This window comes from Falco rusticolus, chromosome 1, assembly GCF_015220075.1.
Source record: "Falco rusticolus isolate bFalRus1 chromosome 1, bFalRus1.pri, whole genome shotgun sequence".
Lineage (NCBI taxonomy): Eukaryota > Metazoa > Chordata > Aves > Falconiformes > Falconidae > Falco > Falco rusticolus.
Window position 1 is genome coordinate 16,462,077 of NC_051187.1, and position 27,890 is coordinate 16,489,966.

Genomic DNA, 27,890 nt, shown 5'->3' on the forward strand with positions numbered 1-27,890 from the left:
TTTTCTTATGAAGAACCAAAATCACGTTTCTGTTTGAACTCTTCATAAAAGAAAGGTTTAGCTGTGAACAGTAAAAAGGATGTTATGTTTTTACACAAAAACTACAATATACACAACAAAAGAACCACAGTGTGCCTCTCTTTTTATTCTTTATTTTACAGTTCACAATTAGAAACCTACTGATAAATTACACAATTCACCCTCTTATTTGGGGTTTTTAAATGCCTCAGAATTGTGCTGCCAATCCTATCTCATCCCAGGAAGGTGGCTCAAGGTGCCACCAGGTTACACAAGGCAGAGCAGCCAAACAACTCGTAACAAACCCCTCCGCAGGCTGCGTTTCACATGGGAAGTTAACAGGCAGCAGGAATTATCCTCTAAAAACACATTTGAAATGGAAAAATATACTGGATATCATTTCAAGGTTATTTTATAGACTTGCAAAGGTTACAAATGTTGGGGGGGGGGGGGGGGGGGGGGGGGGCATGGGGTGGAGAACCAACACAAACTTCCAGGGCTGCAGGTCAGCCGGGTTGTATTTGCAGGGAGCAATTTACCCAGACTGGCCCTTTTTCAAGGCCCTACATCTTAAGCAATTCTCTCCGAAGCCTCCTTTTACAGAGCAGAAAGGTAAGTTAAGCCCCTCCTCAGCTGTGCATTTCAACATCTACTTAACTTTGTACACAGTTGCGGCCACCTATTCATATATTTCACCAGTGCTACCCACATCCCTGCTCATTTGTTTTTCTGCTCAAAAGTTCCTAATTTCTCAACGCTTTTTTTGGCCTCCAACTCCTAGTTCAACCATCTTAAAAAGATGGCACACACCGCACAACAACAGCGCATCTGCTGAATTTCAGCAAGCTCCTGCAGAAGACGCCCTATGGAAAACACCAGTTTTCATAACAAGTCTAGCTGAACATCATAGGGGCGTGATAAAAAAGCACAGTAGTGCTTGAAACTTCCTTAGCCAAGTGCCTCTGAATTGAGGATCATGGTGGCACAGAGACCAAAGAACTTTTCCAGCTGGCGCAGGCTCTTTCTCTGCTGCAGGGAGGATGGCTGGCTGCATGCAGACCTGGACTGGCTGCTCCTTGCAGGACATGATCTAACCCAACCCAATGCTGGGGGTGAAACCCAGCTCTGGGCAAAGAGCCCACCCAAAGTCACCACCTCAGCAAGGTGGAGGAGGGCATGGCGTTACCGTCATGCAAGCCTTCACCTAAAGGGCATGAATTTCACTCAGAGTAAATTAAAAGGCCAAATCCAGAGATGAGGCTATGTGTACTTGCCAGTAGAAACTGGTGACAGATGAGGAATGGACAGAACACACCGTGAGCATGTATTTATAAAGAGGAAAAAAAGGGGCAAATTGCCTTTGTTTTTCCATTACGAAGGAACTTTTTACCAGTTTTCTCCTTGTATCCTTCTACAGTCGCTTACCTTTGGCACAAGGAATTCTATGTATCACAAGATTTAAGTAATAATAATACTTCATATCAACACTCAGCACTTACACAGCGCTTCTCATATCCAAAGTGCTTTACAAAAGTTTGTGAGTCCTCACAACACCCCTGTGAGGTAGGCAAGTATTATTATTCCCATTTTACAGATGGGGAAACTGAGACAGAGAGGTAAAGTGATGTGCCCAAGGCTATACAGGGAGTTGAAACTCTTGACATAGTGGCCCAAATCTGGTCTCCCTTACGGTGGTGTAACACAGATGACCTCCCACAGAGGCATAAAATGGTGTAAGCAAAACAATCCAACCCTAGTTTCTCTGGCTCCCAATCCTCCACCCTGACGAATTGACCATACCTGCTCCACCTAAACCAATGTTTGCCTTCTGAAATGCTACAGAAAGTCCAGAGCACAGCAGGAGCGAGTCTGCAACCTTAAGGCAACATGTACATTAACAGCTCCATAGCTCTGCAGCAAGTTGGTCGACACACAGACGTCTTTCTGCCACACTGTGAGACAACTCAAGCGGTCTCCAGTGCTGCACGTATCAGCTTTGCGGCTGATTCTCTTCTCCCTCAAGTTAGAATAAATCCAGAGCAAAACAATGGGGCAGCACCAGCGCAGAACTAATATGAGATCTGAACCAGACCTTTTACCTGCTGCTTTGTAGGCAAACACCCCTACTAACATCTTTTCATTTTGGATAGCTTCGGCATGGTTCACTTCAATCTCTCTCTTTCTCTCTCTCTCTCTCTCTCCAAGTTTGTATCTCTGCATATAAACAAACTTTCAACATTTCCAACTGGTCAGCACCAAGCATTTAAACAGCACCATACATCTTTCTAAGACCAACCACTATTTCCAGAAAAAGTGTCAATGCATGCAAATACCACATACAAAAACATCAAGAGTGCTGGGAGATGATACCAAGGATAGAGGTGATCACAAGACAGCACACATTTAGTTTTTATTAAAAATACCAAACAACTCACTCTTACTGTAACTATGCCACTTAGATGATCATTCTAACCTGCAGAAGTGCAGGTTCTTTTCCTCCAACTACTTACCTACCTACCTAGAAAGAAAGAGAAATAGCAAGCACACACATTTATACTTCCTCAAACTTGGCAGGTGTGATTCATGTGAATGGGAAAGGAGGGTGTGGGGAGGTGGGCGAGATTCTACACCGAGTTTAGAGCAGTGGAGTATGAAAGAAGCAGAAAATATCACATGCATCATTACCATCAGTAATCAATCTGATGAAAATAAACCCCAAAATTAGATGGATTCATGTATGAGATCCACTGTAAATCTCAAACCCTAAGCACACTGCAGCTGGCAAACGTCTTGTGCCACTTCACCTATGTCCAGACACAGCATCAGCAAATAAGATCAAACAAACCTTGAAAAGAAAGCAAAAGGAAGAATAAACCAGCCTGGAGACAACAATCTTCCACAAACCACTTCCCTGCATTAGTTTCAAATACATTTTACTCTTTTAAGCAGTTTCAGAAAGGAGTGGGGGAGAAAGAGACCCACTACCATGTTTTTTTTAAAACTGGCTCAGCACCAGCACCAGCTCAGAGAGAGGGAGAGAAAAATAATTCTTCAAACACAATCCTTGGTACTTGATTAAAACGTTGCTAGCCAGCCGACGAAACCCTAGATTGCCAGAGGGTTCGAAGTGGAGTGGATACGCTGCGCTGCTCACGGTCCTCTTCATTTGCTATGATATCTGCTCCGTGGGCCTCATCTGTATATCTCCAATCTAGAAGAGACCAACACAGGATTTTACTGGAGTGCTGAAGTCCGTTTTAAATCCTGCACTGGGCACTTCCATGCTGCACCGTTACAGTGGCAAGCTGCACACGAAGAAAGCTCCCGTGACTAGAAATGAGCCTGCTTAACTGAGATACTAGAAAGAAATACAAGTGAATGCGGCTGCTCTGCCTTTAGCGCAAGGAATATAAGCACAAATATGCACAGAAAAGGTACAAGATGACACTGATTACAAACTCCCGTGGTTCAAGTCTTTGGTCCCGCTCACAAAGGGTCAAGCAGAAGCACTGCTTGACCAGCCACAGGCAAGACTTTTTATCTTCTTAGGACAAGAAGGTCAGTGATCCAGTGTCAAGATGGCCACGTCTTGCTCCAAGGAGCAGAGTTCACGCCAGGGGCTGCTAAACCTCTCACGATCAAAGTTTGCTTTTGCAACAGGAACTTTTACATTGCACATATTAAACTACAACACTGCTCCTGCCTCCTCCTGGCTCCAGCTCAAAGCTGGTCACTTATTTCATGTTTCACAGGAGGGAAGTCCCTCCCGGCACTGCGAGCATCTCACGCCACCCTTGGGGAGGTGCACAACACTCGGCAGGATCAGGCCCAACACATCATTTAGTAACTGGCAGAACCCAACCCAGCTGCAAAACTATCAGCAAATCCATCCAAAGGGGCAGAACATGCCCATATCCCTCCTGTTCCCCCTGCCTTGCGCAGCCCTTCTCTGGGGTCCAAGCAGCCCTTGCTGGATCCGCAGGGCTGTGAGCAGCCCAAGCAGTGCCATCCCATAGCTACCATAAGGGAAGTGTAAACAAAGGTGCTCACTGCTAATCCCCAGCCCAGGCTCCTCGAAGCACACAGCTGATATGGTGGCTGCAACCCTGATTAGCAAATGTCAGGGCAGCAGTTACCCTCTCCGCCTTCAGCCCCGCCCCAGCAGAGTCCTCCAGCCCAGCCACAGCCTACCTGTACATGAGGTGGGGCACTGAGGACATATATGACAGCGTTAGCCATATCTTCAGCTTTGAGACACTGGAAAGACAGGAAAGAGACTCAGTCAAAGGGCACCTCAAAGTTAACCACAAGATCACTCCTTTCCTAACCATCAATAATGAGTTTCGACAGTGTCACTGGGGCATGTCAAAAAGATGCAAGCAAGCAGGAAAAAAATAATCCATTGAAAATTTAACAAAGGACGTGTCTGGTGCTGATAATTCACCATTTGCTGTGAATAATCTTACTACTGGCACAGTAATTCTGCCAGGTCAGGCATTGCCATCCTTATCAAAAATTCCCAGAGAAGCACAAGAAATCCTGCGCTAGCCACCTGCAAGACAACATGCTCTCGCATTTCTTCTTGTGCAGGCATGTTTGCTTATTATATCTTCAAGTCATAGCCTGCAAAATGTCAAAGCTGACTGATTTATTTACAGGAACATCAAAACAAAAGGAAAAATATAGGCAGTCAGAAACTGAACCCAAATGAAAATCTGTATTGTGCGTAAATATCAGTGCAAAATGTGAGGTTTGAGTGCTGAGACTTTGGGAGATGCTGATTTTATCCTGGAAGGCACCGGGCCACTCTGCAGAACTAGTTCCTTGTGCCGTTCGCCAGGAAAGAGACGTGAACTACAATCAGAGCCACTTCCCTCCGTTTCCATTTCTCTTTGTCCTACCCGAATGCTCTCATAGGTTGCAGCAGCTCTCTCGGGGTCATTATCATGAAGTTTAAAAGCAAATCCCGTTTCCACCAGTCCTGGAGATATACACTGGAAAAAAGCAGAGCACATCCTAATAGGATTTGTAATTCCCCTTCTAAAAGAATGAAAAGAAAAAAAAAAAAGCAAGAAAAAAAAAAGGAGAAAGAAACTTTTTAGTGCTGAAAAAGCCCCCAAAACCACAGCCCCCATTCTATTGTCCTCCTTCCCCACTCTTTTTCTAGGGGAACAGTTTAAGTGAGCAGGCTTTGCCTTAATGATTATTGTGGCAGGAACCTCTGGGGGACTGCTGACGGGTACTTCCCTCTTCACGCTCCAAAGGGGCAGAGAAGCAGAGAAAATGACAGAAAAGCTTGTAATGCAAATTAACTTCTGGATACATCACTCCAGAGATGCAAGCTCTGGATGAGAGCAAACAGCCCCACTGACCGCCCCCCTCTGCTGCCATGAGCCCCCCTCGCTCCCTGACCGGCAGCTCCCCACTTTGTGTACCCAAAAAGTTTATTTCCTGACGCAGCTCACTGCTGCCATGCCTTCTGTACCCCAGGTCTCCCTCTGCCTGGGAAAGGGAGGTGGCCAGGGGCAGCTGGGCACAGGACCCGAATGTTCCCCAGGGTGCTGAGTACTATTTTTGCAATTCCTTGCCTGTTTCCCAAAGGGAAAACCTCTGCCCCATAAAGCCGGCCAGCTCTCTACCATCCACAAAGCAGGAGAGAGGAAGAAGCCCACGGTACTCACTGTAGCTCGTATATGAGTCTTTGCTTCTCTGAGCTCCTGCCTCAGCCCCTCCGTGAGAGCCGTAACCGCGTACTTGGTGGCACTATAAAAATGCACCACTGACTGTGGCACAACGCTGTGGCCATTCATGCTGAGGAGAGAGCAGAAAGGAAAGCGCTGAGAGGTGGGCGGCAAGCCGGGTCCTGAGAAGAAACCAACAGGATATTCAAACCAGCATTACAAACACAGAAGGAGAGGCTGACAGGGTGGCTACGTGAGGAATTCCCCTCTCCTGCAGGAAACTCACACCACCAGAGGCTCCTTGGACCCGGCTGTCTTCTGGAGCTGGTCAAGAAGCTTCAGTCTTCAAACTTGCACCATCGCAAGTGGTTGGCATTATCCTTTTCTCTGTGGTTAGGTCTTTCTTGCATTTAGACCAGCAGAGGTTAAAAAAAGCGGTTTGAAAAAAATCAACCATCACAATCCTTGGAAAATCTCTCCTTGGACACCACCAGCCCACTGCTTAAGTCCTCTCTAGGAGGCAGGGAGGAGCAAGCCCACGTAGCTGATCCCACATTCCCCCCTCACATACCTGTTAATGTTAATAATATGCCCGTCATCGATGTTCCTCTCTTTCATGGACTGGTAGGCCTCTCGGGTGCAGATGCTTACAGCCATCACATTGACCTGAGGGATGAGCAAAGAAGACCAGGAGACCTGGTCTTTAAGACCAGCAACCCTGCCTGGCAGCTTCTGCCTCCAGCCTGTGACCCACGGCAATTCCCACGCAGGCCAAGAGAGGGAAATGCACATACACGCCTGCCACACGCCTGCCACCCAGCTGGGGCTGCAGGCCCCAGAGGTTGGCAGGGGAGCCACACATACCCAGCTCTGTGAGACAGCCCTGGCCTCCGCCAGAAAAAATGGGCTGAATTGTTCCAGGGGCAAACGTGAGGCTGGAGTGTGAAATAAGGGAGAAGAAACCCACCGCCCCACAGCCAGCACTGCCTCCAGCAGACAGCGTTGTTTATTTTGTACAGCACTGAGCACACTGGTGTTTGGGCAGCTGATAGGACACTAACAGCAGGTAATTAGGTCAGCTAGTTAACAAGGAAATCCCCAGATATTGCCTGTCAGAGCGCCAGGTGCTCAGCGGCACTGCAAACCACACAGCCAGCAAAGAGCTTCCTCCGCACAAACAAAGCCAAAGATCACATCGTGCCACGGGGAAGGCCAGAGTGGGCAAGTAACCCTGCAGATATGAAAGCCACCGACCTGTCACACTGCCTGCTGGCATCTCCCTCAGCTCTAAGCAGGTAAGGCAAGGAAGAAAGGACACCGCGATTTATCCAGTCCTATAGCACAGGATGCAGAGCTTTCCAGGCTCTTGCTCTTTGGACCAGCGCTCCCCAGCACACCGTGGCTTGGTTAAACTCGGTCATATCGCCCCTGCAATGTGCCACCATTAACGCACAGATGCCTTCAGCGTTTGCTGACCATAAAGCACAGAGCCAAAGTTTCCAGGAAGACAGAGACATGGAAGTTCCCCCAGCTGGAATACACAGCACCCAGAGGTACGTGCAAGATTGATGAGCAAGCCAGCTCAGCAGCAGTGTTAATTGCTGAAGTTTATGGTGGTTTAGATTTAGAAAGGTGGCTGAAAGGTAGAAAGCGTTTGCTAAAGCCCTCTAGAAAGGCTGCAGCCATTCCAAGGCAGGACACACTGGCAGGTCCTACCTAATGGCATGTCACTTTGCTAACGAAATGAGCAGGCCAGACAGGTCTAAAAGCACCCCTGTGAACTAAATATCCAGGAAGAACGAAATTTCTGATGAATCAGAAGTCAGGTGCAATAAACGGGAGGAGAAGCAGGAACAAGGCCATGTGGGCAGCGAGCAAGGGATGTATCATCGCTGTGAAACTTATAAACAAGAACGGGGCAGGCTAACTAGGACTTGCTAGCACAGAAGGACATGCAAGACAGGAACATTAATTTGGAGACCAGAAAGTTAAGAGGCAGAGAAGGATGGATTTGAGAGATGCAATTACCGTGCAGCACACAAAAGATAAGCGGGGTCAGCTGAAGGATCTTCTGGTCACTGCTTTTGTCTTGGTCCTTATTTCCTATTCATTACTAGAGGCTGTGCTTGTGAGTTTTTGTCTTGGCAACAGATAAATAGCATGCTTATCTGATCTTGGGAGTACCCAGGCAACACAACAAAGTAGAGTCCTCATCCTCATCCAAGTGCACTTTGGTTAAGCACACAGTCACTGCCAGGTATCTCAGTCATCATACCTGGAACTACAGAGATAAATTCCCTGGCGCCAGGTTGAAGATTTACCTTGGCTGCACAAGGAAGAAAGTTAGCAGACATGTCAGCAGAAGTGGCACCTCAGCACTGGAGCGAAGCCCAGAGCAGGCAGGGCATCTGAAGGCATTTGGATTTCACAGTAAGGTGGGCAAGGAAAGCAGGAGTAACCTGCTCCAGTCTGATGTACCAACCAAGTGAGGAGCCAGTCCTTTCCCATACAGATCTGGGCACCTGGTAGTATAAGAAGCCTTCATGATAAGCAACACGCCTGCTTTCCTCCCTGCCCCAGGAGACCCTGAACCCACCAGGCACCGCATCTTTGGTGCGGTAGCTCCCCGATTCCACTCCTTCTCCTTAGGCCACTAGAGGGTAACATCAGCCTGAAGCCTGAGACCCAGCTCCAACGCCGTGAGTCACACTGAGCAATGCTTCCTTGCGTGGGTAGACTCACAACATTTTGACAACTACTGGCAAAGCAAGATACTAATCAACAGCCACATGGGAAAGTCCAGAGCCTGTAAGATAAGCATCTTGGTACAACAAAACAACTGGCTGGAAGGCAGCTGAGCTGGGATTGCCTCGCCGCCTTTTCCTGATAGCACCCACAAGGTTTTTGGGTGAAATCCCATTTCAAAATGTGGAACAGGCACTCAGGAACTGAAAAACACACCTGGAAAACGTGCAAGTCTTAGGGCTGTATCACTGTGAGAAACAATCCAAAGGCTGTTGTTACAAATATCCACAACAACACATTTTCCAGCCTCGTTCCTGTTGTCAGAAGGGAAGGTTCAAAGATCCCTTCGCAAAGACAGCCAGCACATCCGTGCTCCGCCTTTGCACAGCACGCTGCACAAGGCAGCGGGTCCGGGGCTGCCGCGTGTCTGTGCTAATACAACAGAAACAATGAAGGCGCATTTTCTAGTAATTAATGAGTTCCAATTGCAGGTTGGGAAAACATAAAAGATCCTGTTCCTGGAAGCGCTGAGCATTTCACTTCCCAGAATCAGCCTTTTCTAACGCATCAGAATGAGTACCCCAGCTCCTAAAGCACACATAAAAACGCAGGTTACAGAAAACATATCTCTGCACAGATGGTATATAAAACCAAGAAGAACAGAGCCTCATTGGTCAATGAATAATGCCAAGAAGAATCAAACCCATTTAGCATCTCGAAGAGCGAGAGGATGTGTGCTGCAGTCTTTTGTGCCCTGAACAGTGCAAATGGAAAGTTCAGCTTGATTTCCTGACTGTAAAGGTCAGTAGGTAAAACGTGAAGGAGCTGTTCAAATCCCAGAGCCTGCAGTCAGTGTGTACATAGCACCCAGCCCTGGCTACTCCTGTGCGGATCGAGGACAGCTGGAGGACTTTGCTCCAGCCTCATGTCAACCTCACAACCTCACAAACATATAAAGAGGAAAAGGGGGAAGCTGCAAACCAAAAGATGACGGGCTCAGAACCTGCCTGTGATAGCACGCTCCCTCCTACACACACACCAAATTTGCTGGCTGGCAACGCTGGGCTCTGTGCTGCTGTAAAGCAACAGAGACACGATTCCTAACATGAGATTCCTGCAGCCCAGGGAAAAGCAGCTCCTCCCTTGGGAATAAATACCAGACAATAAGGAACCAAAACATACAAAAAAAAAAAAAAAAAAAGGAGGAGGAATAAGTAAATAACATGATTTTTGTATAGCAAGGAATCTTACGGAAGGGGAAACTGGAAGGAGACAGAGCCTCAAAGCTCATAAAAAATGCATGGAAACAAAAATCGATTTACCAAAAAGAAAAAATGCCTTTAATTTAAGGCCCTAATGCCTCCTAAATCAATAGATCGATGGCTGTTTAGAAACTTTCCCTGTCTGGCAGCCCAGTAGCATGCTGAAACTCTCCAACAGCATCTCAAACTGCGCTGCTCTTTAAGACCTTTCTCCAAGGGACCTTTGGAAGAAGCCTCCCTGCTCCCGCTCAGTTCTGCAAAGCCCAGTGGCCCATGAAAGGTGCTGGCAACCTTCCCTCGTCCTGACCCTCCAAGAGCTTCAGAGCATGTAGGAGGAACGGGCCTGGTGCGTGTTTCCCTGGGGCTGGTGTGCCACATCGGGGAGAGCTGTCACTGCAGATTCCTCCCCAAAGCCCACTGCGACGCCAGTGCCTGCACAGCCACGGCCGCGTTTGGAGAGCGAGATTTTCAAGCAGGAAGGTTACAGCCACAAAACAGCGGCACACAGCAAAACAAAAAACCCTGAGCTATTACTACCACTTACCAGCAGGCTAAAAAGCAAAGCCCAGGCTTGTCAGGCTGCCTAGGCTGAGGTGGGCGAAGCACTTGGCTCTGGACTGGCTGTGGGCATCACCCTTGCATTAAGGGTGCAAGTTGTTGTTCAACTACACACAAGTCAAGAGCAAACCCACCAGCTTCTGGGAAGCTGGCAAGAGGAAAACATCTACCAGTACAGGAAGAAAGTTTGGGTAACTCAGTCTGTTCCCAGAGCTACACCAGCATTTTTGCCAAGCAGTGACAGCACATACAGCCATACAGATCACCTCTGGCAATAAAACATGCTCCCAGCCTGGTTTCATAATGCTGCCCTTGTGGAGGCATCACCCTGCCTCTCCTCCCACCCCACCCATCACCCCCAAGCAACTCCAAGGGGTGAACACAGCAGCACCCACAAGGACAGGAGATCCCACAGGCTCCCAAACTTTGAGCCATCATAAATACCAACACTGGAGTGTCACACAGGACAACCCTCATTCCCAAATCTTTCTTCCTAAAGGTGGTGGAAAGTGAGGTAACAGGAGCGCTCCCACCTGAGCAGCCCAGGAAGAGAGCACGAAGAGAAAGGCCTTCAGCTGGCAAAAGCCACGTGTCTCCCCCAGCCTGACTGCCTTACAACAAACAAAAGGTCAGAAGAACAAAAATGAAGAAGCGTAAAGGATGCGCAGCATCCACAGAGGCATTCACACAAGACATGATCACAGTGACCAGGATGAGTTTACAAGGCACAGGTGACCCACAGGGCCAGGCTTGCAGCGAGACAACGCTGGGAAGTGCCCTGCTTTACACCAGCTCAGCCTCAGCTACACTTCACTTAATTTTCTTTAAAGACTCCATGGCAACCAGGGATGGGGAGATGTAGCTGTGCAGTGACCCAGGCTGGGCAACCCACAAAAGCCTGGCTGGGCAAACAAAGCTGAGCTGAGCTTGCTTTGGCTGCAGTCACAGCAGCTAGCAGACCAGCCAAAATCCTAACAAGAACTTAATTAGCCAGGATACGGCAGCTCTTGCCCTGGCAGCAGGAGTCTGAGGCCTCAATGCGCCTCTCTGTTTTGCTTTACACAGCCCCTGAAACTACTTCTGGATGAACAGCCACCAGCTGCCGCAGGAGCCGACAGATCCTGGCTGAACCCGCTGTCAGACACAGCGGCCCCGAGCTTACAGCTTGGAGCAGCTTTTCAAATAGACGTGTCTTTTACTTCACTGGGACAAGCTCTCACAGCTGCTGGAGGTGCTGCAAGGCTTACTCAAAGCCATGAGTTTGACTCCAGTTTCTATGAGGACAAGGCTTTCATGCACAAAAGTAGGTAGTACAGGAGGGGAAAGCTCCTGTTTCAGCCTCTCACCAGCCAGAGGTGCAGGAAGGTCAGTACAAAAGGGCTGTTGCAAGGGCACAGTAAGTGGCCTGGGGTCCCACTGCTGTGGCTGCCACTGCTATGTGCAGAAAAGGGCCATCCCATAACGACAAAAGATGGTGAAGTCCCCAAAAGATGCACAGCAGCACCTCAGGACAGCAAGACCCAGGGAGAAGCGCTGCTAGTAACAGCATGGACCATTTGCACAAACTCCCAGTTCGGCATATGAAATTGTCTCGATCACATCCAGCTCTAACCAGATTACGAGCAGAAAATTAAGCTAAAAAGACAAAAAACATTACAGTTTTTTAAGCCAAAAAGAATCTGCCCGTTTTACAACCCACTGCTACAACTAACAGGATTAGCTACAAAAGCCAGTGCTTGGCATTCAATTTCCTATTTTACTGAAGAAACAAAAAAAAGCAGCAAGGCTCATCACCCTTTATAAAGCCATTGAGCTAAAGGAAAAAATGCTACTGAAGGTATCGAGCGTTTTCATACTCCAAGGTGAAGGCATGTGGCTCAGCAGTGCATGATGTCTTTCCACTTCCCAGTCGGCAAGCCCAGGCCATGTCAGAGCCAGAGGGGAAGCAGGTCCTCAGCTCTGCACACATGGAATAAGTAGATGGGACTATGGTGCCGGTGGCCAGAAAAAATTAAAATCTAGCCCAGTTCCCACTCTATCAGTGGCAGTACTCACATCTATCATCGTCCGCCAGCCCTCCGTCTTCCCTGAGAGCAGGGGCTCCGGGCGAGCCAGCCCCGCGTTGTTGATGCAAACATCAACTCCTTGATGAAGCGTCTTGATGGCGGAGAACATCGACAGGATCTCCTCTTCGTTGGAGAGATCGCACTTGTACGGGATGAGGGTCCCCGGGTAGCCGGCACTCTGGCATTCTGCTGCCAATTTCTAAGGAAGAGAAAGGAAGGAAGTAAACAGCCATCAGCCTCCTCTCCTCCTGGAGTAGCTTATCCAGCCACTTGCTTAAAAACACACCCCAGGGCTAAGAAAACATGGCAGGCTTCCCAGCGAGCCTGCCTTTAAAGTAGACACTAGGGAAGAATCACTGAAAATGCTAATTAAGAAAGAAGAAATATCGATATACATGAGAGTCTGAGTGCTTCAGCCTTTAAGTTATTAAACTTGAGGAGACGCTCTGTGCTCATCCATCACTCTGGCAATACAGGTCGAGGCAAGCAAGTGCTGGCAAAATACAAACAAACACTGCCATGGCACCAGGCGGCAAGTCTGCCACACTGCTGCGCGGATAAAGGACGTGGCAATCGCATACCCGACAATTCCTCGTTAGCCGTTATCAACAATTATTCCAGGCATTCAGATCTTTTATCAGACTAGATGATATAAAGCAAATGAAAGGCCAAGAGCTGCTGCTGGTTGCCCGTGTTAATGATGTGGCAGCCACCACACCAAATCCTCTGGAGGATGCCCTTTACCCCCTGATGCTAATGAGAAGCAGCATCTCATCTCTGATGTGTCATATTAGCGACAGTGACAGCTTCCAGTGTGAAGCGAGAGCCACATGATGTCTGGTTTCTGCAGAGAGACGGACTCTGGCTACAAACGTCCACCAAATCACTTGAACGCCATCGCCCAGGGTGCTTTCACCAACGTGACATTTCAGCGGGTGCAATAAAGCTCTCCTGCCAGGGGCAGCTTTCCCACTCCTCCCAGCTCCTCCCTGCATACCAAGGACTGCAGCTCACAGCGTTTATAAAAGGAGGAGCGAGGCCCAGCACAGGAGTCACCTGGCTGGAAGCAGAGGACCTGGGACGGTGATTGCACATGCCGGCAGCTCTGAACAGCCAAGCCCACCTGCCTTAGCCAGCAACAAGGGTGCAGGGAAGCCAGTGCACCCACCACAGCACCTGGGAGCACCCGAAACACCGCTGGGAAGCTCACACCAGAGGGATCTGACTTTTTTTGCTTGCTGTCAGGTGTAGCATCTCATCCCTGCTGTATCATATCACCTCCCGGACTGGCCCAGCCCCTCCTGGCCCTCCAGGAGGACACATGGGAGAAATTCGCACATTCTGGAGAAGGCAGATGCTAAAACCAGCCCCGCCATCTGTACCGACATCGGGAGGAGCCTGGAGAGCCATGCTGGCCTCAGACACAGCTCGCTCTCATAGAAGCGGGAGTGACACACCCGAGCATGGAAGGTGTCCTTCTCCCCGGGGAAGCTCGCAAGCCCCCGGGCCCCTGTCCCCTCCGCTCAGGAGAGCTGATCTTCCAGCAGCTGCAGCAGGGGCAGACCTGCCCCACACAACACCCAGCATCGGTGACACTCGCAGCGTGTGTTTGCCAGAAAATAAACATCAGACAGAGGAGAAAACAACAAAAAAAAAACAACCATGGAACATAAGGGAAAGTGGAAAGAGAAGGAAAACAACAACAACAACAAAAAAATCAGAGACAGCACGGCACCTGCTCCCCCAGCGCAGGCTGTCAGGAGAGCTTGTGGGGCTGCACCAGTTCATCACCACGGGACCGGGCAAACGCCAAACCAAAGCCTGGGCCCGGCTCCCATCCAGCTGGCCTCCAACGCATTCCATCCTGCAGATTAGATGCCAGCATGCCCAGGAAACCTGCTGGTTCTGACCCCTGAAGTTTTGTTAGAATCGGCTCTCTTGTCCCCCAGTCAGCACAATGCAGGGTGGCCGTATGCCTAAGGGTAAGGAGGAAGGCTGGCAACTTGTTTAGATCCGCAAAATCCAAAAAGGGGAAAAAAATTAAAATCCACCTGAAGATGTGAATTGGCTTCCAACTCCAAATCATAAAGTGTGCTCTTCATCAGTGGCTTTTTCAATGACCAACTTTCTCTTAGCCAAGTTTTACACAGAGCAGGGCTCAGCATCCTCACTGCAAGAGGAACAGCCAAGCCAGGACCTCCAAACCCCTCTCTGTGCCCCAAGCACATTCATTTTAATTACCCTGGGGCAAGTGCTCTGTTTGGTAAATGTTTTTCAGCCTTTCTCAATACCTAACACCACTGCTGAGCTGGGTCAAGTCCCTGAACAGAGCATTTAAGCTTTTCTTGATTTGCCTTTCACAGCAAGCCACTGCTTTCAGAGCCCACAAGCTGAATCCAGCGCAGGTCCAAGGGTCTGGTCCAGAAGCCACTCTCCTTTCTGGGTACCACTTCAGTGAAGGCACTGCAGTAACACAAGAATTATTATTATTGCTCTCACAGCACCAGGCAAGAAGGGGACAGACATGCTGAGTTCAGCCCAGAGATCGATACATCCCAACAGCATCACGCTCTCTGGAGAGCTCTGCTTGGGCTGAGCTAGACAGTATTTCTGCCCAACAGAGAACAAAGGTCCCCCTGGGACTGAATCGTACCTCTCTGTACCCTCCCGGGGCTGGTTTCACTTTGCTATATATGCAATCTTGTTGATTATGTGCTGATCATAGTAGAAAAATATATAGTTTTTTCAAGACTAGTGTACACACTTGAGAAAACAGTTGGGGGAAAAATTCTGCAAGAGTAGCATCTAGAAAATTAAAAGCAGTATGAAGGGCTGTTGGAAGGTGCTAAACCACTCTGGGGATAGGGCCTTGTGTCTGCAAAGATAAAGGAGGAAAAAATGGGCAAGGGGCCTTCAGCCAAATTCTTCACAACCTGGCACCAAGGTGACAGCTTGGAAGTGCTCTCCGTCCCAGTACCCAAACTCAAGCACCCCACTTATGGGATCCACCCCACTCAGTATTTCCTGGTAAAGTACCAAGGCTCATGCCTGGCACTTTTTCTTCCTAGTTCACCAGGTCATGGCCAGGAGTACGGTCTTAATTTGCTCCTGGAAGAGGGCTGGTGCCCTGGCACCTCCTGCAATTGCCAGGCTGCGTTTAGGTTGCTTGAACAAGGGCTGGGCTGAGTTATCTTTCCAGTGGTGCCTCCAATTTTTGCTGCTGATGTCAATGCTCGTCACAGGTAAGGTGGGGTGCTGTCTTCTGAAGCCAGCGTACTCACACACAGAAAGCAAAAGCAGGGCCCCCATCGCGTCCCGAGGCTGAGCATCACGGTGCGTCCCAGAGCTGCTGGGAGGAAAGCTTAGAGCTGATGGCAGGAACCGGTCCAGCCAAACTCAACCCTGCTGAACTTGAATCAAGCGACACCAATGATTTTAAAAGATGAGAAATACAAGCACGAGGGATTGGGATGTATCTCCCAAAAGAGGACTCGTTCCAGGAGAGCTGGCTGGAAGGATGAAGGGCCCGTCAGCATGGACAGGAAAGGACAGACAAGCTTATCTACAGCCCAGAGGGAAACGCCGTGTTTAATATCTCTGTCTCCATGTTCAGCTGTCATTTCTCACTATTCAGTGAAACCTTTCACTGTTCAGTACAGCTCTCGATGGGGGCAGACAGGGTCTAACTACCACGGGCTGCAGCACAACAACCGATGAAGGAGCAGATGAAACAAGGGATGCTCCGGACAGCAGTGGCTGTCGTGGTGGAGCTGCCCATCCTGCTGCCCCAGTCAATTTCCTTAGCTTATGTCTTAGATGTACCGAAGAGAAAGCCCTTTCTGAGAAAGGCTCCTCTGCTACAACTGACCAGAGAAATTAAGTATCTCTCAAGATACTTCTTCTGTCTGGTGTCTCGCCGCCTGAAACAAGCCTCAACGTGGATCCTTTCATCTTTCAGGCTACACTTGTGTTAAGAAATTCTCTTTGAAAATGAAGTGCCGAACACCACTGACACTCAGGCGGAACTGAACATGCTTCAACCCTCTGTAGATAAAGAGTCATCACAGGCTCTTCAAAGAAACATCAACTGCGGGCAAGTTTGCAAGAGAAGACTTATGTAAAGCAACTCTCTGAATTAGGAAGCTTGCAATATTTTTTCAGAGCATCCGTTAAGTCACTCAATTAATGCTCATTCCACTTTAAGCACACCACACACACAAGAAGGGAAGGAAAAAAAGAAAAAAAGCTGGTTTTCCAGATTTCATAAGCAAGTTGAGAGTGACCATGTAATGCAACACCAATACAGATGAGGGTCGGTGCGCCTCCAGCAGCTGGAGGTGAAGATTTGAAACAAGACCTGAGCATCTCTGTTCCACACCATTATCACTAGATGCTTGGCAACAGACAGCCGGGTGCTGTAGCTACTGGTATAAACTGGGATAACACAACATAAGAAATAGATACCCTACGTGTTAATATGTTTAACCTAGAGCCATCCACTGCCACGGATGCAAGCCCTGGTCCCTGTAATTCTGACCTGCTACCTCGCATGAACACAGCACGCGGCAACTCCCATGAAAGGCCAGCTTTCCACAGAGGGCACCTAAACTGCTCGTGGGATACAGCGAGTCAGTACGGCAGCACACACTAGACACGTGGGCTGCCGTGTGCCTCTTGCTTAGACACCAATTTTTCCATTGACATCACAGTGATTTACCTCTGCTTCCAGCGGTGTTGGATGAATGAATAAGCAAATGAAAAAACCAAAAACGTTAAGCACCTACCTGCATGTAAGTAAGATGAGACTATCTGGTCATGCTGCTTCCTATATACTATTTAGTTGTCTGCTTTTAAAGGTTCTAAAAGGATGCCTCACATTATGTTAAGAATAGGTCAGTTCTCCCAAGAACGGGTTAATGCTCTTTGTGCATACAACACTTGGAAAGGGCACAGTGCCATGCATTTAGATTCAGTCTTGGTAAAATGGTTTTAGAAAACTAACTGATATAAAAATTTAAAGGGACTCTTAAGGGGAGGAAAAAAAAGAGTCACGTAGGGCTTTATTTGGCAAACCATCCCATTAACTCCAGACACATTTAGTTCAGAGAGATTAAAGCTAGAAGAAACCATTAGGTAATTTTTAATCTAACCTGCTATTCATCACAGGTGCTTGCATCCTACTGATTTAGCTTATGCTTAAATACACAGCTGTACCAAGAAACCAACTGGAAAGAAACCGAAGACACCCCAATTACTTTTGCTATCTAAAGGAAATGAAGGAGAAAAATCCTAACGAACAGCATCACAGTTGTGAAAGAAAACAGGGGGCTTACAAATCTTTTCATTTTACTGACTGGCAAGTTTGAAGCTTCTTTTAATTAAGATTTAATGCCACTGCAACAGCATAATACAGGAAGAGATACACAGTGAATAAAGCACGAGACTGTGGTTGATTTCCATGGTGTGCTCTGTGACCATGGGCAAGATGCAGAGCCATTTCCCCATCTCTAAAAAGGAGATAATTACATTGAGCCCCTTCCTAGAGCTGCCAGGTACCTGGGGCTTTTTGCCCGCATGTGATTCAATAATGAGTATTACTTCATATTTCTTCAAGTTCGTTTTGCCTGGCTCCCGGTGCCCAGACAGGGCTTCCATGGGAGTCTAAAAGGAGTTTTCAAATGAATATAACAGTAAAGCGACCCCTCTTCCCTCCCCTAAGCTTTAAATTGATGCTTTTCACTGATGGCTTTTGCCAGTCGTCGCTCCTCAGCTTAGATCGGTGTCTGCTCCAGGACAGAAGGAAGAACGGTGGGGATGGGGAGCTTAAATGGAAAAGCAAATGTGCAGTACTCTGCTGGAGATACCAAAGCAGAGTACAGCCAAAGAAGGACTAGCACCAGTTTCAGACCGTTTACCTGAAGTACATCTCAAGTACAGGCTGCCTGACCAGGGAGACTAAATTTTTCACACCGCTTCAGAAACCCACCACCTCTTGGCACAGGCAAAGGAAAAAAAGCAATCAAAACCCAAACAAAATTTAAGTCCCTGTATGTATTTCTTTTCACCTTGTATCATCCTAAATGGACTGACTTCATAGTCCTCGCAAAGACTCACAGGTGGCACACAAAATCAGCACTCATATAATAAATAACCCAGAAAAATCAGATCTCATTTTCTGAAAGAGAAAGGAACAAAACCCCAGGGAACCTCTGGGACCTATCTGCTGTTTATCAGCTTCCAGCAGCAAGAAGCAGACCGTGGAGAGGCATCTAAGGAGTAACAGTCCCAGCCAGGTAGTCATGACCATGGTCCTCACCAGGGCTGCAGAGCACGGCATGGCAGCCCTCCCTCCTGCCAGGCTCCTCACCCCCACGGTGCTGCCACAACTTACGATACCCACTGGAGACAGCACAAAACTACATCTTGGCATATCCCCAGCATCAGCTGTCCGGGACATCTCCTGGATGCTACCCAGGCTCTGGACACAGAACATCAGCATGGTGCATGCCCTTCACACTGCAAACCCATCCCGCAGGCTCCGGAGGGGCCAAGCGGCATCTCCTGTCCACCCACTGCCCGTGGGCGCAGCGTTGCCCAGGGAAGCCCCTCGGCTGGCCTCACCCCAGGCACTGAAGCCAGCCTCCCTGCTAACCAGGAGCCTGCCTGAGCAGTCACATCTTCCTGGTACTGATAAACGTCCCCCCAGACTGCTCCAGATTCACGTTGGTTTTTTCCAAGCTCTCTCTGCTTCCTGCACTTTCTCAGTAGTTAAACATCCAAGTTTATTTTTTTCCTAGCTCACTTAATTTTAAATTCCCAGCGTTATACACGCAAGCCAAATCGTCCCATTTACGCTGCCCTGAACGTCCCTGCTACCTTAAGACATTCAAACAATCGCTCCTTACGTCAAGGCTGAAGGCACTTTTTTTCTTTTTTATTTTTTTACTGCTTGCTCAGATCACGTTGCTACGGGCTGGCATGGGGGAGGAGGAAATACGCTTGCTCCTACGATGACAGCTCATTAAAGCAATATCTCTTGCTTATTCTGAGGTATGACTATCCTAAAACAAGCATCATAGGTGCCTGCCTGCTCTTCAGCTCCAAGATGCATAAAGCAGGTTCCCACGCAGCCAGGCACGTAGATGCTTTCCTTCCTCAAAGGACCCAATACTCATTAAGACCGAAGCTGCTGTCTTGCAGCCACCCGTGGTCCCCCACCAGCCCTTGGCTGCCTTCATAAACAGGGTTCAAAGACCGCGTTGCTCCAACACACCCAAATGCCTGCACGCAGCAGACCTAACAGTCCACGCATCACAAGCTGGATCATTGCCCATTCCAGCAACAGATTTCCAAGGCAACCTGCAAACACACCACTCGGAGGGCAGAGCCGAGCCTGAGCTTCAGCCTGACACCCTCAGATCACGGCACATGCCTTCTGTGTCATCCCCACCGCAGGCGAGCACACCTCCACTGCGCTCAGGGAGTCAGAAAAAGATTATCTGTTTATTTTAGTTAAATCAGACAGCAAATCCTGCAATAATGAAGGTCTGAGATGCCTCACGGTACCCTGAAGATCCAGGGTGTGATCAGAGGTCCATGGAAACCATCAGGACACGCCTGCCCTGAATAACATACATTATAATTGAATGTATCGCCGTACCTTGTGGGTAAGACTCAGGAGCACTCTCGAGGACAGCCAGGACATGATCCCAGCTCTGTCACGACCTCACTGGGGGGCTTTTCCCCTTCCCAGCCCCAGCATCCCCGCCTGTGAGACAAAACAGCAGCAGGTGATAATCTTCTCGCTTAGGGACCCAGGAAAACCTGAGCATCGACTGCAGCCACCGGGCTCCCAGAGCTTGGCCAAGCTCTGCACCTTGCTGCGACACAACACGCCTGTCAGCGTGGCCATGAGCAAAGCACCCACCACTGTCACCAAAAAAGCTGCCACCAGACCACGAGACTGGCCTTTTCTCCTCTCAACACCCCACAGCACAGCCCTGGCTCGTCCCCACAGCTCGCAGGAGCTGGGTGTTTTCCCGCTGCCCCCCAGCACCACCCACACAGCAGCAAGCATTCCTGCTGCCAGGGCACGGCCAGACCTGCGGTCCTCGTCCCCATGTCCCCATGCATTTCTCCGTCTCATCGGCTCCCATCCTGCGCCTGTGTAATCCTCAACGAATCCTCTTCTGAAAAGGCAGATTAACACGCGCTGGGCGAGGAGCAGGCCTTTCCCCACCAGCTCCCAACGCTCCCCGGTACCAAAACAGAGATGACAGGTCCTGAATTTTAATACACCCCAGATTCATGACCCACCGACATGCAGGACAGAGGCTCCCACACACCCCAGCCCAGCCGCAGTCGGAGCAGGGACGGTGCCAACAGGGATTAACACTTCCATCGCCGCACAGCGCGGGCGCCGCGATCAAACATCTGTACTGATGCCAATGCCACCGGCCGCAGCGGGCTCAGTGCTGCTCACATCTACGCTGATGCTAATCCCCAGTTAAGCTGAGCAGAGCCGCAGCTGATCTGCATGAGCCCAACAGGGAGTAAAGTCCGGCTGCAGGAGCGAGACCGCAGGCCCTCTGCTCCCGCTTCACCCGACAGAAGCGGGGTGGGCACAAACCCTCCCAGGACCAGCAAAGGCAAAATAACCATGTTCAGTCAGGAAACTACCGTTAACACTGTGCCAGCTGTGCCTGGACCTCCCTGCCCTGGGACACCCTCCACAAAGCCGAACCACAGGCCAGAAAACCCGCCCTGTGTCTGAACGCTGCTCCCATACAGCCCTCTGACCATTCCAGGGTTTTACACGGGGAAACTGAGGCACGGGACAGCCACCCGGTCTGCCCTGTTACACAGCACGGCAGAGGCAGACCACGCACCCCACTGCATCTCCAAAATCCCAGGGAAGGCTCAGTTATTACTTATTTTTAGGGCTGCGACCATGACATACCCCGCTATCACGGCTCTATCGCAAAGCCAAAGGGAACAGAAGAGAAGCAGGGAAGGGAGGGCGGCTGAAATAAGACATTTTAAAAGCACATTTTGGGGGAAAGCGGATAAATCCAACCTGGTTTAAAAGCAACCCCTCCCCCACATGCCGCCTGAGCTTCAAGGCTGTGCAAAACCATTGGGACAGCGAAGCATTTGTTCCCACTACTCAGGACAGCAATTATGGGATCTCTTTCCTATTCATCAGGAAAGGACCTGGTCAGGGACAAGCGGCAATAAAAGCACCTCAGAGGCCTTGAGTACCCACCATCCCCGAGGCAAGGCCTTCACCAAACACAAAACAAGCCCTTCCAGAGGCCAAGGAGATTCTGAAGGTCATTCATTTACAGGGGACTGTGCCTTGGGATTATCCTGCCTGAAGCTGCTCCTCCTGCCTTAGAAAATAATTCACTGGGCTACCAGACAGCCTAACAGCTCTGCAGCCTGCACGCCACGAGAGCGACAGGTCTGGGTAAGAGGGGCTGGGGAGCCATGAGGTCCTCAACGAGCTTTTGGGGACAGCGGCTCACCCACCTTTGGCACGGGGAGGCCAGGAGCTGCAGAGCCTGTGGGCACAGCCAGGCTGCCCGGTGGGTGGGAGCCAAGCACCAAAATTCAGGTTTCAGCCACGAGCACGTTGCTTTAAGTCGCACAATTAAGACAACACAGGCCCAGAGGTGAAAGCTGTGCGTTCAGGAATGCCCTCCAAAACGCAGCCCCAGCCGCAGGGCAGACGGACAGAGCCCCCCAGACACCCAGCACTGCAGGGACACCCACAGCTCGACCCCACGGACAAGACACCCAAAGGGGGGATGCCAAAATTTTAACCAGTTGACCTCTACACCATCAACATGATTTGTACCCAGTGCAATTAAATTCCACATTCGGGTACTACGAAACTATTTAGCCATTAATTAATCGCCTTGGAGGACTGAAGGGGTCAAGAGCCTCCCTTGCACCTTATAGCCTGGGCAGTGATGGGTGGTGGGGACGGGCCAGCCTGCACACGGATATTTGGGATGCGCAGCTCCCACGAGGAAGGCTCGGCTTCTTCCTCCTCCCACACCGCCACAGCATTGCTTAACGAAGAGAGCGCAAACCTCTTCAGAGATTGGACTGCTCGAATCTGCAATCAATAGCTCAGCTTATCAAAGGCTGTTTCTTGAGCAAGATCTAACCTTGACAATGCAGTCCCTGGTTATAAATGTTACCTTTGATCAATAACTGTCACAAATGCATTAGAATTAATTGGTTAAACCTTGTATGCTAAGCCACGTTTACTGCTTCCTGCAAAGCTCACTCTCCACACCCTAACAAAGAAAAAAAAAATATTTTTTTTAGAACACAGCATCTATGATTAGATTTCTTCAACGCCTTACGGCAGGCCATCGCCTGAGGGCCCCAATCCCCCCGACGCAGCCTCGCCGCACGGAGAGGGCAGCAGGTTCCCCCACCAACATCCCAGAGAGCAGCCAGGTACCGCCGCTTCAGGGGATGCTCACCAGTCCCCCGGGAGCAGCCGCACGCTTTGTTACGTGGCTTGCAGCGGACCCAAGGCGCTCCCATCGCAGACTGGGAGCCCAGGGTGAGCCATACAAGATAAACCCACCAGCACCCTACAGCCACCAGCTCTGGACACTCCAACCTGATGCCACAACCCGGCAGCTCAGCTATTTCCAGCAGCGAAGTGAAGGACTGCAGAAGCCAGCTGATTTCCCGCACCTCTTCAGAGGAGTCTCTTCTAAGTGATGAATTAACCACACTTGGAAGGCATTGAAGAAAAATAAAACAAAAAAAATAAAATAAAATAAAATAGCATAAAGCAAGTGACTGATGCCCCAGCCACCCTACAGCAAGGTATCAAAGGAATGAACGAGCTGCTGGAGGATTAGAAAACAAAACCGAGTGCAACAGCATCAGGTGTTGCCTGTTCCAGAGCAGCCGACACCGCAGTCGGAGGGGGAACTCCTGCCAGCACTTTTGCCATTCTCTAAAAACATAAAAATAAATATAAAAATACATTAAATTAAATTTTATTATAGAAGAGTGTAATACCAAGCATCAGCTGCAAACTCTCTGGAAGCAGCTCCCTGTCTCACACCTTCCTGTGCTCCAAAAGCACCAGAGTACCTCGATGCCATCACCACGACTGAGCCAGACCCTACATTTACCACAAACTCTCCCAAGTCTTCCCCCACCCCAGGGGAAGAACGCTGCGAAATAAAACTTCTGCATCACACTGAATAAAAGACCAGAGAGTGGTTTGTCAGCCGTGGGGGAAATGTTTTGTCCCATGCGCAGGGAAGCTCCCTCCTTTTTTTGTGCTGCTGCAAGAAGTCAGACACTAAACACAAATTTCTGGGAAACATCAGGAAGAAGCAAGTTGAACAGCCTCGGAGCGAACCCATCAAAAGTGATGCTCTGCTTTTTGTCTGCGGGATGGTGTGACTACTGCATAACCTGCTATCGTGCACCAGCTAAGCTGTGGCAAGTCATTAAATCACAGCAACTTTCCTCGGGTGCTGGAGACTCAAGGGATCAGCCAGGGGGTCCCTGTGCAGGTGATCATTGGACAGGGCACAGTTTTCACCAACGCTTGGTCTTACGGGCTCTGAAAATTCTTGGCTAATTCATAAAAGCACAATGCTCGCTCCTGACTTGGAACACACATAGGTATCTGAAGAGCAGAAAACACTCAGCAAGAGCACATGCCAAAAAGTCTATGACAGCTGTTAGTACCTCCAGGCTTCTCATTTAAAACAAGCTTTCAACCTAAATTATCTCCTGGCATTCAAAAGTAAAATAAAGCCATTTAAATTATTCCTCGATGTCTGACTATTACAGTTACTGTCGGATGACCCACACGATGACTCTCCGCTCACAGAAGTTGCACAACTGGGGAACACGAGGCTGCTCGTGAGCCGGGGCTGCAGGATGGGCAAACCCATGGTGTAAAGGCTCACGGCCAGAGACAGCTTCTCAGGGGAAGCCCAGTCGCCGGAGGCCACGCTTGCCATGGCTGCATGTAGAAAGATGTGACAAAAAAAAAAATCAAATCCAGTTTTGAAATAATACTGCTGAAGTCAGCTGGAGCACTAACTCAAGACACGTTGAGCATGTGGCTCTTCTACCGAGCCACTGGAAGAAAAAAAAAAAAAAAAAAAAAGAGAGAGAGAATTTTGCCGTTTTTGTAAGCCATTAACATTTTTATTTCAAAAGTCAAATAATGAGCACTGGAGTCGTGACACAGGTTTTATACCAAAACCACAACTTTGCAACTCCTTCATTAGCTTGCCTCAAGCCCTTATCTGATTTTCCAAGAGATTAAGAAATCTTGACATAGCATTTATTGCCCTAGTTAAACTCCCCACAGAACAAGATACTCTTTCAGTCACCAGTTTACAGTAGGTTGTAAAACCACCATGTAGAGTGGTTTCAGCCACCTTACCTTAAAATGGATGACTAGTGCATAACATTAATGAAAACATACGCTTTTCTGCTACCAAATGAACACCACATTCCTGGTTTTTAACTGTACCAGTTGCACTCTTTCCATTTCAAGCTGCCTGGATTTATTTTGGGGGTTTGCTCCTCTAGTACACCGTTATCCACAATGGCATTTAGCAAATTATTCAATTTTAATAGAGCAACAAGATCTGTCCTGCAGGAACTGTGGCTGCAATGCCCCAACCTCTCCTTTATTCGCATCTGGCAACACCAAGCCCTCAGCTCCTTCCTATTTCTATCCTCTTGTCCCTTCGTCACTGCGCCCCAGCCTGAACATCAGTGCCGCTTCCCCCATCCTGCCCCTCCGGCTGGAGCCGCTCTCCTCGAATTAGCGCATCCTTCAAATCCCCACCGAGGCTTCCTGCCAGGGGATGGTCCTCCAGCTCCCAGCCAACCCTGACTTGGAAGATCAGCAGCCGGACATAACAGATGAGCATATTTTGTGGATAGATCTGGTTATACAGTAACTAATTAAGGTAACGACATGCTTACAGAGTGCTGGTGGCCCAGACCCTCCTGTTTCCTTCCTACTGTCCCCACAGCCAAAGCCCCTCCAGCGGGCAGGAGCCCCTAGGCAAGGTCTGGCTGCACAGTCATCCCCGCACACAACGCCACCTCCTGCTTCTCGAGATGGCTTCTTACAGCCACGTCCAAAGTCCCAAGCCCCAGCATGAGTCTGAAGCCTGAATATCTTCCTCTTTTTTTTTTTTTTTTTTTTTCAAAAACACATTAGGTGAAGCTCCTGGAGGAAAGCTTCATTACCGCAAACAACTCTGCTCCGAAGGCACAGCAGGAGCCAGCAAGAAGCCTCACCTGTGCCAACACAGGTGTCCCAGGCAGCCACTCCAAGGTGACAGACCTGTTCCCAGAGTGAACCTGGGCCACCTCATGCTTCACCACCTTCCCTTCCCCGAGCAAGCAGCACCTCTGGGATTTGGTTCTTTAAGGAAACATGCTTTGCGGCAAATAGAAACCAGAATAGCAGCGGAGCAAAACACAGCCCAAACATCTAACTAAACAAACAACCGTGTGCTGCAAACACAATTCAGTCCTCGAAAGAACGAAGCCGGGACAAACATCAGCTGCAGTGTTAGACACAAGGCTTGGAAACGCAACAGCGACAAGGGACTCGGAAGGGGCCGAGCAGTCAGCATTGCTCGGTACAGGCACATACCACACAGCCCAGACAAATCACCTACATAAAATGCGATTGCATTTTGTGCAGATTCAAATAAAAAGACAAAGCCTTTAAAAGACTGCTCTTTCTTAAATCTATACCGCATTTTTGCCAGAAAGTTTCAGAAAGGAGGGATTTCAGGCTGCAGAAAGGAAGGAAACTCCTCTGCAGTAGTGAAGGAAAATACAAGTTTCATTTATTTTCTTTACCAAAGAAAATCAAAAGGTTTCAAAAGCAAATCCAAAGAAAGTGCAATATTGGAAACAGCAATACTGGAAATGGCTTTTCTGTCCTTTCTGGAGCGGAGTGGGAAACAACAGCATCCTTTACCACATCCTTCACCAGGTACCACAAGGCTACAAGAAGCCAGGCTACGGAAGTACATCCTTAAATACCGCTGGCCGCACATGGGAAAGCCTTCGGAGAACTCGGCTTTCCCTGCAAACCACAGTATCAAAACACTGGGAAGTCCAAAATTAGAAGCAAGCCCCAGAGGACATTTAAACAAGTCACATTGGGGTATTTTCTCCTCTCTGCAAGCAGTCTTTCTGATTCATGATGAAGAATGGAAAAAGTTTTGATTCCTCTGAGCGTTTCTTTATTTAACCCCATATCTCAGCAACACCCACCATGTCAAGCCTCGTTTCCCATGATTTTTTGGACAGTTTATTCTTGGTGTGGCCAACTGTGCATAGCAAGTCCTTATCACCTTTACTAAGGAAATACAAACCCTGGGTGTTCGTATGGACCTCGTCGGGCTCGGCTGCCACCGAGCAACCAAGATGACAATATTTGGGCTGTCTGACTGTAACTTTTTTCTTCTCTTTTTTCTTTTTTCCTTTAAGAAGGAAACTTCTTATGAAATGAATAGGCTTCAGCCTGCGCCGTTGCGCGGTAAAGCCTACAGACACATCCAAGGACAAGAAGGACCCCACAGAAACTACACTGAGCATCTTTAAGGCAGCGGCGAGGTACTGGCTCTAGAGGTGGGTGAAGGCTTAGCTCTTGAGATGCTCATTGTAGGGGTGAGCAACGTGGGAAGGTCTGGAGCCCGATTTTAACACGAACTCGTAGAAACATCCGTATCGCCCGAGCACCCGCCGTGGGCCGGTATGCACCGCACCCCCCCGCACCCAGCCCCGCTCCTCACAACCCATTTTTAACCTCGATAAAAGGCAGTTCAGAAAAAAACAACCCCAACCGAACCTGCTCCCGGGGCAACTCCCACCCCCGGCCCTGCTGCTGCGGGGTGGCGAGCCCCTCCGGGCCCGCCCGGCCACGGGAACCCCCGCGCCGCAGGGGCACAGCTGCTCCCGCCGGGCCGGGAACGGCGGCGGAGCCCACCCGCGGGGGGAGCCCACCCGCACCGGGCCCGCAGCAGGGCGAGCGGCCCCGCCGGCCCCAGCCCCCGCCTCCCGCCGACCCGGCCCCGGCAGCGCTCCCACCCCGCGGCAAGGCCTCCCGGGGCGGCGGCCGAGCCCCTCCCCGCCGTGGGACGCCCCCGCCGTAGGGCTGCCCGCGGCCCGACCGGGGGCCGCCCACCCTCGGCCCCCGGCCCCGCTACCTCGATCTTGTCGACGCTGCGGGCGCAGCCCACCACCTTCATGCCGTGCTGCACCAGCGCCCGCGCCACGGCCGCGCCGATGCCCACGGAAGCGCCGGTGACCAGCGCGACGCGCCCGGTCCAGCGCTCCATGGCCCCGGCCCCGCCGCCGCCGCCGCGCACAATGCGCCGCCCGCCCGCGCCGCCCGCCACGCCCCCGGCCACGCCCCCCGACCACGCCCCCGGCGTGTCAGGCCGCGCCCCCCCGCCTTGCGTGCACCGAGCGTGCGAGGGCTCAGCCGGCGGCGGGGGTGGCGCTGGGGCTGGGGGCTTCCT

The 27,890-nt window shown here is 49.9% G+C and overlaps 1 protein-coding gene across 2 annotated transcripts; it reads right to left on the reverse strand.

The window, feature by feature from the left end:
- Positions 1 to 125: 125 nt before the first annotated feature.
- On the reverse strand, positions 126 to 27,725 carry DHRS11 (dehydrogenase/reductase 11). Of its 2 annotated transcripts, XM_037371171.1 has the most exons (7): positions 27,576 to 27,725; positions 12,320 to 12,529; positions 6,271 to 6,365; positions 5,700 to 5,829; positions 4,920 to 5,012; positions 4,210 to 4,275; positions 126 to 3,229 (listed from the first exon to the last, which is right to left on the reverse strand). In XM_037371171.1, the coding sequence occupies exons 1-7, from the start codon at positions 27,705 to 27,707 to the stop codon at positions 3,188 to 3,190; spliced, it is 768 nt and encodes a 255-aa protein (XP_037227068.1). In that variant the 5' UTR covers positions 27,708 to 27,725; the 3' UTR covers positions 126 to 3,187. The 2 variants fall into 2 exon arrangements, with proteins under 2 accessions (XP_037227068.1, XP_037227061.1); XM_037371164.1 differs by lacking the exons at positions 126 to 3,229; positions 4,210 to 4,275 and having other exon boundaries at positions 4,290 to 5,012.
- Positions 27,726 to 27,890: the final 165 nt, after the last annotated feature.

Bases quoted from the DNA above. Each gene is read 5' to 3' on its own strand.
- DHRS11 (XM_037371164.1), bottom strand. From the start codon at position 27,707: ATGGAGCGCTGGACCGGGCGCGTCGCGCTGGTCACCGGCGCTTCCGTG. The intron at 12,530-27,575 runs GTAGCGGGGCCG...TCTCTTCCTTAG, and splicing joins GCAGCGTCGACAAGATCGAG to AAATTGGCAGCAGAATGCCA. The intron at 5,830-6,270 runs GTATGTGAGGGG...CTCTCTCCTCAG, and splicing joins CATATTATTAACATTAACAG to CATGAATGGCCACAGCGTTG.